The sequence below is a fragment of the Aphis gossypii genome, chromosome 3 (genome assembly GCF_020184175.1).
Source record: "Aphis gossypii isolate Hap1 chromosome 3, ASM2018417v2, whole genome shotgun sequence".
NCBI classification, from domain to species: Eukaryota; Metazoa; Arthropoda; class Insecta; order Hemiptera; family Aphididae; genus Aphis; species Aphis gossypii.
Genome location: NC_065532.1, coordinates 16,166,958 through 16,180,077, shown reverse-complemented (window position 1 = coordinate 16,180,077; position 13,120 = coordinate 16,166,958). Strand labels below are relative to the sequence as shown.

The following is a 13,120-nucleotide window of genomic DNA, read 5'->3' as shown; positions in this document are numbered from 1 at the left end:
CATTCCTTATTAAATTATTTTATGATTATTAGTGAACACTAAACAGTATGTATACTTATAATCCTTATAATCGTACATATTATCTATTGAAAATTAGTCAATATTATATAATAACTTAATATTTTGGTATCTATACGACTATACTTAAATACTTTATACCAAAAACAACACTTTAAATGTAGAAGTGCAGGATTATTGGAATTGTCGACATAATATTTTAAGGCAATACTTATTCAAATTATTTTGTAGCACAAAAATAAGGGTCTAGTAAACTCCACTCCTTTACAAACAAATTTGTTTAATCCAAATTAGATATAATAAGTTGTATCATCATTGGATGGGTACAATTTATGTAAATAAATTAGGTATCTACTACCTCCTAATAAATGTTTTCCTTGGTCCCATCAGAAAAATCGTTTTAACAGAACTTAAATTTAAATTTGAATATATTTTTATTACCTGAATATTCTGTTCATAATGTCAGTACAGTAGCACGCACTCATGAATATGTTTATACATCTAATATTTATACAAATTGAGTTATATTAAAAATTTATAAAGGATTTATTCAGACAGTAGTATAAGATACTTTGTCAATTAAGTAGTTTCATCAGATTGTATGATACACAAATAAAATTCATAAATTGGTCATTTTAAGTTCATATTACTAATGGTTAATAAAATACGTTATTTGATATAATGGATAAGAATAAAACTCATTTAAAATATTAAAGAAATTATTATATTATACTCAACAATTTTAAATCAATAAATTTTATACCTTGTAACATTCATAATTAAGATTATTTTTATGCACTTTTAATTAGAATATAACCATAAGGTTAAAACTGCACTTCGTTTGGCATTGGAGTATTGTCTAAAACAGCAATTATATTTTTGGCAGTGGTAATAGCCATTTCTGTCCGAGTTTCAATGGAAGCACTTCCAATGTGTGGCAACAACACTTAAAGTACAAAAATATTAAAACATAAAAATTTAATATTATTTATAAAAATGTATGAGATTAAATCATATTTGGTTGTACATACCAACATTGTTCATCTTTATCAAAGGGCTATCAAGTGGTAATGGTTCTGGTGTCATAACATCTAAGCCAGCACCTCCAATTCTATTTTCTTGTAATGCTTTGATCAGTGCATCTTGGTCAATAAGTCCTAAAAATTCAAATATTGACATAAAACTGTTTAAAAGTAATTAAATTTAAAATATACTATACCTCCACGACCAATGTTTACCAAAACAGCATGTGACTTCATTTTGGCAAGGCGTTCTTCATTAATGATAAACTTTGTGTCCTCATTCAATGCAACGGAAAGGATTATGAAGTCACTTTGTTCTACAAGCTCATCGATTGTAACCAATTTTCCACCGAGAGCTTTGACTAATTAATAATTTATAATGATTTCAAAGTTTGTTTATTTTTAAACCTTATACACTTAGAGCCATTCTTACAATATCAGGTTAATAGTAGGTTAAGACTAATCAGACAATGTAAGAACCACCTTTAATTAAATAACATTTACCAGCCGGTTTTTCAGTTCTACTGGTATACAGTAATTGAGAAATTTCAAATGTGTTCAACTTTTTTGCAATTGATGTCCCAATGTTGCCACATCCAACAATACCAACAACAGAGTTTCTAATACTTCTTCCGCACATCCAAACAGGTGTTAAATATTTCCATTCACCTCTAAAAAAAAAATAATTTAATTCTTACACAGTTAGTCAACTAAATTATTATTAATATACGTTTTTAATGCATGGTTTGCTTCAAAAAACCGTCTTGTTGTTGATATCAACAATCCAACTGTTGTTTCTGCTACTGTTTCTGTTAAAATATCTGGCGTGTATCCCAAACGGACGCCATATTTTTTCATTGCAGCTAAGTCAACGTGATCATATCCGACAGATATGGTTCCAACAACCTTTAGACTTGGGCCTATAAAAAGAAAAAAATGTTAAACGTATCAATTATCTACACAATATTATTAATATTATTTTATCTGGTTGTAATAAATATTTTAACCTGCAGTTTTAATTAATTCTTCATCAATTTTATTTACTGGACTACAAAATATTCCAAATTTCCCAGGAATTTTTTGCAAAATTTCTGCCCGAGTGGCTTGCACGGAATCACATAATTCGACATCGAATCTGAAATATGTAAATAGTAAATATGTAGGTAAGGAAAATTGTTAAACGAACTTATATTTAAAGGTAAAAAGTTCTAACCTTTTATGAAGTAATTCCATTGCGAGTTCTGGTACATGTCTCATTGCAACAAACACTTTAGGTCTTGACATGGCGATAAATTAAATTCTATGTAGTACCTACACATTAAAAATTAAATTTCACTTTTTGTTTAAAAAAGTAATCATTTCAGTATTAAAACATTGTTATAATCCACTTATTGCAAAAATTGGATTAAAAAAGTAATCATGTTTATAGGGATAAATATTTCCTCTACTTCTTTTGTTATAAAATAAAATTGAGTACCTGAAGCAAAGGTTTAAATAAGTCCAATAGACTGGATATATTAAAATAGAAATTACTAAACTAGTAGTTGATTGTTCATTAATGTTCTAGGTGTTGTTGTCTGCTGAACTGATTGAAGTATACTATGTAGAGACTGGTCTTTGAACTATTTATGTATGAATTATAGAACACAAGTAAATAGGTTATAGGTAATATATTGATGTAATTATTACTATATTCATACCTTATACCATAAAACACTAGTGTTCTATGCTTATAAAACAATATAGTTATATAAGTCTAAGCAGTAACCAATAACTTTACCATAAAAAGTAATTATTAATTGGATGTTTAGAATTTTAGATATGTATGTCTTATCATCCTTATTATAATTTATGAAAGTTAAGTTATCTCGTTTCTGATAACACTTATAATGAACAGATAGTGCAGTGAGTACTGGGCCTGGCTGATGCTTAAAGCCATAGACATAATATTATTATGTCAATGCTTAAAGCTTACCTACATTCTGAACAATGTTTTTGTTGAAACTTTACCTAGAAAATGTTGTATTTTCATTTAATTATTAACGAATATTGGTATTATAATAAAAAAAAAAAACTTCAATTTAAAATTCATACAGATTTAATTTGTACAGTACTATGATCATATTATGTAATTCCCTTTTTAAATATTCTTAGTATGAATTACAATGTATAAATATGTTTATATTCTCCAGTCAATACAGTGACATGATTTCATTTTTTTTATAACATTTCACAACTGGTCACTGGTATATTGAACTAGAAAAATTTGGGTAGTATTTTAGAAATTTAGAGCAATATGCACTTCAGGAGAATTATTTCAAGTCGATATTACTTTAAAAAATCAATGTTGATTGAAATATGTTTTTTTAACTAAGCATTTTTATTGAAATTTTAAGTTCCATTTTAAGAATGTGCATTTTTTGCAGTATAATTATAAACGTTTTATTTGATCATTCGATTTATACATTCTTCCCTTTACTTACAATGGTTTTATAGTTACTGGACATTTATCATTAATAACTTTCCTCTTCAAAAAATTTAAATTACTTATAAATATAAAATATGTTTGTATGGTTTTGACCAAAACAATAATTGGTGATTGCTAAGTTTGTAAATTACTGTAAAATATTAAAATACAACCTGAATCATATCATTGTTCAGTTTTCACATTTTAATTGATAAATTACCAATGAATTGAATAAACCTAAAAATACTTTTTAATTTGTCATACAAGAGTGGCAAATATAAATAATAGTATTCAACAAACGTACTGAATTTCAAGGTGATAGAAAATAAAATCAATCTATTATCAAATAGGACAAACTATACATCCCCAAGATTTGGCATAAAGAAAATACAAAATTAAGTTCTTTAACCATTTAGGTTGGGAGAAAAACTCCATAAAATTCAAAATTAGATGACTGAAGGACCATAAAAAAGTTTATACAAATCATTTATAAACTATTTGACCATCATGCACAATGTACATTAAAAGTATAATATCATTTATGGAAATAAATTTTATCAATGCATAATTCAACATTTGAGACAAAAAAAAAAGTTCAGGGATGACATATTCCACTCCCAAGTGCATGCTCGTTCACAGGGATTGAATTCAAGAATTTATCATAATTTACAATACTGGTAATTTAATGGTCTCATTTAAAAGTATAACACTATAAGTTAAGAATTTACTTATTTCTATATTATAAAGAATAGGAAAACCATATTTTATAATTAGTGAGGAATTGCAATTGTAGGTAAAATGAATTATGGTATAAAATAAAACAAGACTATCTGTTTAGAAAAACAACATGTATGTATATTTTTTGGTTTTACATTGATAAACACAATTAATATTAGTTTTTCTTCCCTGCTAAAATGATTCCGTCATACTAAGAAAAAAAAATATTATTAGTAAAATTTAACTAATAAAATAAATAACAATAAAGTAGATATTTACTTTAGTTTGGAACCACTTCATTGCGTCTTCTTTGTTAAGTCTATGTTGGTAACCAACTTTGCCTTGCTTCCTCCTTCTGTGAGCTACGTTGAAACCTAAGGTTAAAAAAAAATAAAAATTAAAGAAACTATACATTACACAATTTCACAGAAATATGTATACTTGTTTATCTTAACCTAATCTTTAACAAGTTAACTTATAATATATTTAAATTTAAAATAAATTAAATTATTTCTCGTACAACGAAATAGGTATATAGTTGTCTGAATTTACATGATTCAATAAAATACAAATATCTACTGTAAAATGAAGTAAGTACTTAAAAAAACACAATGTTTTACAACAATCCTTACAAAGAGCTGATATAAATTTAACAAGTTTTTCAGTAATCAATGATTAGTTGTAGTAATATCAATCTTATAATTACATAATATACCATAAAAAAGAAGGAAAATTAATAAAATTAGGTTTTTAATTAATGTAGACATTTATTTGATCCATTTACACATTTTATTGGTACTAATAATGATTTAATTCTAAATAGCATTATAGAACTTAGGAAATGGCAAACAATAGCAAAACAATGATAAGGCATTTGTTGTGAATTCATTTGTCAATGACAAATCACTTTATTCAAAAATAACTGTTTTTAATTTTATCAATTAATAAGATAATTATTAGTTTCGAAACCAGAACAATCTACAGTATTTAAAAGCAAATACAAAGGGTGTATAGTATATATATTTGAAGAAATAGAAACAATATTCCTTTAATACTTTAGGGTTTCTTTGTAAGAATTGAAAGTTAATTCAAAAATTTGTAGTAAAAAGTAGCTATAATATACAATTACCAGAATGCCTATCATCATAAGGTTCATAAACCATGAATGAGAATGAATTGACCAACTATCAATTATCTCGGATGTGTGGAGAAAAATGTATGGCATTTAAATTATTTAAGCCAAATTACTTTTAAGATAATGACAAAAAGTAATTAGTAAATATTGATATTCGCACTATTGTTTATATTAACTTTTTAAAATTTAATTAACAAAAAATAAAAATATATCACACACATCTAATTTTTTTGAATTTAATAAAATAAAATAAGATAAGCTAACCTTGACGTCCTAAGACAACGAAGAAATCCAAACCATAGATACCAATACTGGGATCGTATTTGATACCCAAATCGATGTGTTCTTGAATACCGAAACCGAAGTTACCAGTGTCTGAGAAGTTCTCTCGCCTCAATTCGTATTCACGAACCTGTGGATATAAAATGCCAAAAGCTTATTAATTTATTAACAATTATAAAAAAACGTGAAAAAAATACCTTTAATCCACGTTCCAAGATTTCTTCAGCCTTGGCACCACGAACTGTGCAGTGCACTGCAATTTTTTCATTTCTTCTGATACTAAAAGATCTGACAGTATAACGAGCCTTTGAAAACACGGGCTGTTGGCCAGTTAATTGTTCCAATACCTAGAAGACAGCAGCATAACGTTGGACATCCGGTACGATAGATATAACGAAAATAATAATAACGCACCTTAGCGGCACGGGTAAGCTTGTCACCGGATTCGCCGACACAAATGTTCAAACATAATTTGCGAATTCTCAATTCGCGCATACGATTTTTGGTCTTCTCCGAAGACTTGTTGCCTCCCTTCTGCAACACGAAACACTATTATTGTAAATGGGGTTTGGGATAAAGCGATCATTTTTCTCTTGATTTGGGACTTATGTATTCTTAATGAGTATTACGCCTCAGTAACGCGTGAGGGTATATTGCAATATAAGAATGTAGATGATGTGGCACCGGTTGTTTAGAGCCCCAGAACCAATTTGTGGTTGCCGAGTCTGAGCGTTCAATCGAACACTAATCCGGTGCGATAATAAAATGTTTAATGTATTAAAAAATTTGTAGGCATACATTTTTTACGAGGAGTTTGGGCTGCCGACGATGATCGGTCGTCGGAACGCGGACGGCTTGGCGTTTGGACGATTGGATCGGATAAAAAATATTCACTCACCTTTAAGTCGACGAGGACCATGATGGATTCGGCAGTGCGCCTGTGCTGAAGTAAGGGATGCCCAAACGCTATCGATATTACAGATATATCGATATTTACCACTAAAATATCGATATTTATAATTCGATATATCAGTCTTGTCGATATATTTGTCTTGATATATCGAAAAAACCATTTTTCCGATTTTTTTTGTGATTGCCATAATATATAAGCGCAGTATAATAATTATATAAATTTGACTTTTGTGAACGAAAGAAGAATTGAAAAAACCAGCCTCAAGTTGTTTATAAGATAGTCATGACGCGAAAGAACGGAACGTTACAGAACGATCCGCGACTGTGATGAAATGGGGGTGTAGTGGCAGTGTTTTGGTTTTGACACAGACATATAAAACAAAAATTTTATATGTTAAATATTATTATATATTATTAGTTATTACACTAATTGACTAATTACATTATATTCAAAGCCAGAAGATAACGTAAATACACTAGATAGGGCAGTTAGGCAAATCAATAAACATAGAACCACAACTTACTGTTTTTCCCTTTTTAAAATTGATAACAAGAATACAAGACACGTGAGAATGTGAGATAACTGATAAGAAGTATAATATGAATAATTGAATTATATATTGTATTTCTTAAATCGTGAATCGTGAATCTTGATGTTTATAGAATAATATAAGCCACAGGGTAATACAAATATTACTTAATTTTATTGTTTCGTTATTCCTGTATCGTGTTGTAGTCTGACGCAAGTGCAAGTTCTATCAAGGTAGATATTAAATATTTTTGTTACAAGTCTTAGTATGAGAGTATAGTTATGTATATTTGATATTTTGATAATAATAACTATCCATTTTTTAAAAAACAATTAGTCTGTGCTCATAAAACGATAGTTTAAAATAAAATGCGTCTTAAGCGCCACCAAAAAGCCGAACGCAACATCAATTTCTACTGCGTCAGCTTTGGTTTTCGAAAACCGTTTCAATTGCTCGTTGATGGCACATTTTGTATGGCTTCAGCACAAGTAACTATATCTGCATTCTATATTATAAATACTTTCCTGGCTAAAATATTATTTGATAAATTAACTTACAGAACAGAGTACAATTACGTGAAGACATTCCAAAGTATTTGGGCGGTGATGTAAAATTTTTAACCACACAGTGTGTTGTTCTTGAGACTGAAGCATTGGGTATGAATATGATACAGTTAAGTATAATATTTGTAAGATAAAATAATTCTATCCTTGTAGGTGCTGCTGTTCGACCGGCCATGCACATTGTAAAAAATTTTGGTATACATAAATGTGGACACGAAAAAAAACCCATATCCGGAGCAAGTTGCTTGACATCAATGGTAAAAGATAATATGAAAACCAGGTAATAAATAGTAATTGACAGGACTTGAACTTATTCCATTAAAACATACTACTTTATCCACCATAAAATAATTTAAGAAATCATTTAATATGTTCTATGATATTCTTTAATTATAAATTATAAGAAATAAAAAACAAAACACAAACCATTTTTATATGTTAATATTATTTTTATATATTTTTATCATAACATGGATTATAAATTATTTAATTATAATAATTAATTATAAAATTACATTTTTACAGATATATTATTGCTACTCAGGACAAATCACTACAAAATGCTCTTTATGTTCTTCCTGCTGTTCCTGTTATGTATTTTAATGGTTTGAGTGTTATTCTAAAAGCACCTTCACCAACTTCTATTGATCATGCCAATCAAAAGCGATTATCTAGGTATGATGTACATAAAAATATATTTATTTAACTTTGGTTCAATGGAGTTCTTTTTTTTTTAGATTTAATTTAACTGAACATGAAACCAATGTTTTGACAAGTATGAAAAGTTCAATTACAACAGAGTTATGTAGTAATGAAGAATTAAAAGATTATCCTGGAGTATTCAAAAGAGCTAAAGGACCTAATCCACTTTCATGCAAACCCAAAAAGAAGAAAATTCACGAAGATTGTAGTATACCCAAAGTAGAAAATAAACCAAAACGTAAAAGAAATAGAGTTAAAATAGCAAAACATGTTAAAGAAGAATTAAAAAAAATGAATAAGCCAATTTCAATATCATAAAATATTTAGGAACATCTCATAAAATAAACATTTCAATAATCAGCTATAAAATTAAGATTATTAATGCTAACTTTTATTAATCAATTGATTATTATATTTAACTGAATTGTATTATAAATATAATAATGATTTATATTCAAAAGTTAAAAATTATTTTATATTAAATAAGAAGAATTAAGTTATAGTGGCTAGTGGCTCCAATTACTATGTATAAGTATTGCAGTACCTAATTAAAATGTGTGATATCAATATATCATGGCAGACAATGGTGGTCCATATGATATAAGTATACAAGTTATATAATATATTGAATATAGTTGTATACAATTTATCCTATGTTTAAGTATAAAATATTCAGTGTTTACTGAAACCTCTTATCTTAGATTTTGTTTTTATGCAATAACATTTGAAACTGACATTAGGGCTTCTGATGGCAAAGGTAGCATATCTTACTCTAAATTAATGAGGCTACTACTAAATTAAAAAATTTAGTATTTAAACTGTTTAAAAGTTTTATGGTTCAGTAGTCTATGTAGTCAGTATATAATATAGCCTTGTAGGCAAACGAAAAATCGGTGAAGCCCAAAACAACTTTTTCATGAATTATAGGTAATGAAATTTCTATTTCTGATAAAAATTAATTTTGAGTTAATTTAAACAATATGGGATTACCATAGAGATATGCAAGGTGCAATTCGAAACTTGATCAGATTCTTTTTAGGGGCATAGTAAAATGTATATTGTATATATTATAATATTTCATTAGTACAATATTTTTATGAAAATTATAATGATTTTATTTGTCATATTTATGAAATAAAATTTAAAATATTTATATACTACTGCTTATATCAATTTTATTGATTTATTTATCTAACAAAAACATGCACAAAATATGTACTATAGTACATATTATAGTCACATATAACAGTAGACTATGCCACTTTAGAAAATGGAAGAATTAATTTATAATTCTTCTTTAATTAAAACTATAACATAATTACACATTTATACATTCTTAAATTTATATGTAGGTACATATTATATAAATATGTATTACACATTTATAATTATTATAATATGTATATATTATATATAATTTTAAATTTCTAATAAGTGACACTGTGTCAGTGTGCCACTAACCGAGTAGGTACTGGGGCATAAATTGTTTCATTCTTAATCAGAAATTGAAGTCTGTGCCCACTGGGGACGATCAAACAATATTATTTACTTAAAGAAAAAACCGTGAATCAGTTCATAGTTATTATAGTTGTGTTTGTCGTAGATCCGAATTCTGAGTGCACGTAATTTTCAATCAATTTAATTTATTTTCGTTTAGTCATATAATTTATTTAATAAAAATATTAATTTTTCAGATTTAAATTACAAATAATGTTGAATTCACTACAAAAAATGAATCATATAAATATAATTTTATTTTATGTAAACATAAAAATAATAAAAATAAGAGTTATTTATAATTAATTAATTTTTATTTTATAGGGTATATTCTTACAAAATTAGAGCATAAATGCATATTTTTGAGGTATATCTTAGTTCATGCATTGATCAAAACCAAAACATTGCCACTACACGTCTACACCTCCACTTCATCACAGCCGCGGATCAAGGTCAGTGAAAAAAATTTAAAAAACAGTCCTGACATTTCGATTCATAATTTCCTACCAATCATTCTAATAGCGATGTTTTTATTGATGTATCCGATGTGATTATTTAAATACAGCGAATATATTTCGCTGTACACTGACAGTTACTCGTCTGTAAATAAAAAGTACCTTTTTGTTTCCTGGAATTACAAGAACAATAAAGGATCGGATACATCAATAAAAACATCGCTATTAGGATGATGGGTAGGAAATTATTAATCGAAATGTTATCGTCATCGATCTCTTCTCTTTCAGCTTCATCATAAAAACTGCAATCATAATAAGAAATTTGATATTAATAAATATAGTTATATTTTGTCTAACGTTTTGAATTTTGATAATGTATATATTATATTGTAATATAATATATATATAATATGTATATACGTAGAGGCATTCCTCGACGCTAGTTTTTCCTTAAACACGCGTTAAATAGCAATCAATTACAGAAATTAGGACGTCTCCACAGGAAGAAAAACGTGCGTCTCGGTTTACCAATTATACTATAATTTATACAAAAAGTGTTTAATATCAATCAGTACATGGGGTTGGTATGATTGAAAAAAGATCGAGAAAATCATGAGTCATGACTATCAAATTTCAAGTAATGTGAATTGTTTTATCATCAAAATACTAATATAGAAAACCGTTTTTTTCGTTCTACAATTTTATAATTTCTTTACTAACTATGGACTCGAGAAACGAATGTATTGACATTGAATTATTTATAAGTACTATTGAAAACGGGAATGCATTATGGAACACTCAAACTGCTGAATATAACCTGGGAAAATATAAGTAAAATATTTTACCATAATGTTGACGATAAACCAACTGCAGAAAAAAATAACATTGGTAAGTATACTGTACATAAACTATACCTATTAATAATATATTAAAAAATATAATTAATTTCAGAGTAATTTTTTTTTATATTCATAATATGTAGTGTTTTGTTGTATAATAGGTAATACTGAATTTAATATACCTATATGAATAATTAATATTAATTTTTACTTTATCAAAAATCTATTCATGGTTTATGGACTCGAAGAAGATTTCTCAATTTTTGATAGACGCAATCAACTCACATTAAAATAATTTTATTATCAACCCGAGGGGGTCCCGTCATGATAAAACATTTAGATCATACACTAACAATTTTATTTTTTAAAAAAACTAATGTACAACAACCCTAGTCGTTTTGACCTCGTTCAAATAGTTTATTATATTGTATTTTGGAGGCTAATCCCGCTGAGGACCCGTCTCCAAAACGTCACACCTCCATAGCCCCCCACAATCAGCGCACAATCGCCTTTAACGTGCGATTGTTGTACAATGTTATAATAATATGATGGGTATAGCATAAATAACTCACTGATCGTACGCCGTAGCCGAAATGGTCTCGTCCGTCGCTCGGAGGTCGACTGCGGCCGAAATGGTCTCGTCCGTCGCCTGGTGATCGACCGCGGCCGGACGGTCGTGGGGACAGCGAGTCCAGTGGACGACAGCGGGCCACGGGTCGGTCTGATCGGTGACTGCGGCGGAAATGGTCTCGTCTGTCGCCCGGTTGTCGACCGCGGCCGGACGGTCGTGGGGACAGCGAGTCCAGTGGACGACAGCGGGCCACGGACCGGTCTGATCGGTGACCGCGGCCGATGGACAGTGCAAACACGCCAATAATGCCAAACAAAAAAAAATGGAACTAAACATTATTTTTGGTTGATCTGCGTTAATGATTTTATAAAATGTATATCGTGTGTGACTCGAGAATATCGCCTTGGTGACAGAAATCAGAATACGGCTAGACTACGTCTAAAAATCATAATAATATAATAATAATAATAATAATATATTTTTTTAACTTTTTTACTTTGATAACATAACAAATCAATTTTATGAAAAACTTCTAAGTTCAATATTTTTTTTCTATAAAAAGTAAGAACAAAGTTCATGGATAGAAACAGGCTCTATATTTTTTTTTCAATTCGAGATCAAAGACTAATGCTTATTGCGATATTATGCACTGAATTCCGTGCATCATTAAACTTCACTTTACCTCAAATATATATGTATACCCAAAAATACCCCAAATGGTATACTTACCTACAGACTACAGAGCTACAGCCATCGATTCTCTGTAATTTTTTTTACAAACTTATTTAAAAACGTATTTAATATTTAGATATATATAATAGTGTTATATAGAACTAAAAAAAAACAATTTTAAAAACGATTTTTTTTCGAAGAAAAAAATACATATTATAATATCGATTGTTTGATCATGAGTATAAATAAGTAAAAACTAAACATAAATTATAATTTATAGTTCGTACTTTATATTCTTCGAGTGTGGTTATGTAATCGCTATATGTATTGCAAAGATCAGCGATCACTACACTACTACAGTACACTTAGAGTTTTTGCAAAGGACTTCGCGGATAGCTTTTCTAACGCGTCTACGTCTACTCGACATGATCGTGAACTCGCCAGGACACAAACTATGATCAACTATCCGATAGCGGCTAACTGAGTGAAAACTATTTTCGGTGACTAAGCCAGCGGATAATCAAACTAAAAACCAAAAAATGTCCTATAGTTTAAAAATCAGGTCCCAGTTTATATACATATAATATTTTTCTCACTTGTAAATCAGAATCGAATTTAAAATAATTGGCCGTTATAATATACTACTTGAATTGAGCATAAAACAAATATATGAACTGATTGAATTTATAATCAGCTTATAAACCATCAATGAGATTTCCATAGATCCACTGTATTTAA

At 28.4% G+C, this 13,120-nt stretch overlaps 3 protein-coding genes and 1 long non-coding RNA gene across 7 annotated transcripts; 1 reads left to right on the top strand and 3 right to left on the bottom strand.

Moving 5' to 3' along the window:
- Window positions 1–719: 719 nt before the first annotated feature.
- Window positions 720–2,892, bottom strand: LOC114123895 (glyoxylate reductase/hydroxypyruvate reductase-like). Of its 3 annotated transcripts, none has more exons than XM_050203677.1 (9): window positions 2,741–2,892; window positions 2,579–2,662; window positions 2,254–2,351; window positions 2,048–2,175; window positions 1,771–1,960; window positions 1,545–1,711; window positions 1,238–1,402; window positions 1,050–1,175; window positions 720–964 (listed from the first exon to the last, which is right to left on the bottom strand). In XM_050203677.1, exons 3-9 carry the CDS (start codon window positions 2,322–2,324, stop codon window positions 843–845), a joined length of 969 nt encoding a protein of 322 aa, XP_050059634.1. In that variant the 5' UTR covers window positions 2,325–2,351; window positions 2,579–2,662; window positions 2,741–2,892; the 3' UTR covers window positions 720–842. The 3 variants fall into 3 exon arrangements, with proteins under 3 accessions (XP_050059634.1, XP_027842830.1, XP_027842831.1); XM_027987029.2 differs by having other exon boundaries at window positions 2,518–2,662; window positions 2,741–2,891; XM_027987030.2 differs by having other exon boundaries at window positions 2,579–2,845.
- A 1,444-nt stretch (window positions 2,893–4,336) lies between these two features.
- LOC114123876 (60S ribosomal protein L11) lies at window positions 4,337–6,703 on the bottom strand. Of its 2 annotated transcripts, none has more exons than XM_027987010.2 (6): window positions 6,540–6,703; window positions 6,056–6,175; window positions 5,839–5,988; window positions 5,624–5,771; window positions 4,504–4,598; window positions 4,337–4,435 (listed from the first exon to the last, which is right to left on the bottom strand). In XM_027987010.2, the coding sequence occupies exons 1-6, from the start codon at window positions 6,558–6,560 to the stop codon at window positions 4,400–4,402; spliced, it is 570 nt and encodes a 189-aa protein (XP_027842811.2). In that variant the 5' UTR covers window positions 6,561–6,703; the 3' UTR covers window positions 4,337–4,399. The 2 variants fall into 2 exon arrangements, with proteins under 2 accessions (XP_027842811.2, XP_027842812.2); XM_027987011.2 differs by having other exon boundaries at window positions 6,440–6,573.
- A 156-nt stretch (window positions 6,704–6,859) lies between these two features.
- LOC114123875 (rRNA-processing protein UTP23 homolog) lies at window positions 6,860–9,505 on the top strand. Its single transcript, XM_027987008.2, has 6 exons — window positions 6,860–7,316; window positions 7,420–7,571; window positions 7,643–7,739; window positions 7,800–7,926; window positions 8,172–8,321; window positions 8,384–9,505. The coding sequence occupies exons 2-6, from the start codon at window positions 7,452–7,454 to the stop codon at window positions 8,664–8,666; spliced, it is 777 nt and encodes a 258-aa protein (XP_027842809.2). The 5' UTR covers window positions 6,860–7,316; window positions 7,420–7,451; the 3' UTR covers window positions 8,667–9,505.
- Window positions 9,506–10,137: 632 nt separating this feature from the next.
- On the bottom strand, window positions 10,138–13,113 carry LOC114123896 (uncharacterized). Its single transcript, XR_007604998.1, has 3 exons — window positions 12,979–13,113; window positions 11,712–12,907; window positions 10,138–10,602 (listed from the first exon to the last, which is right to left on the bottom strand). It is a non-coding gene; the product is annotated as an uncharacterized LOC114123896 (long non-coding RNA).
- Window positions 13,114–13,120: the final 7 nt, after the last annotated feature.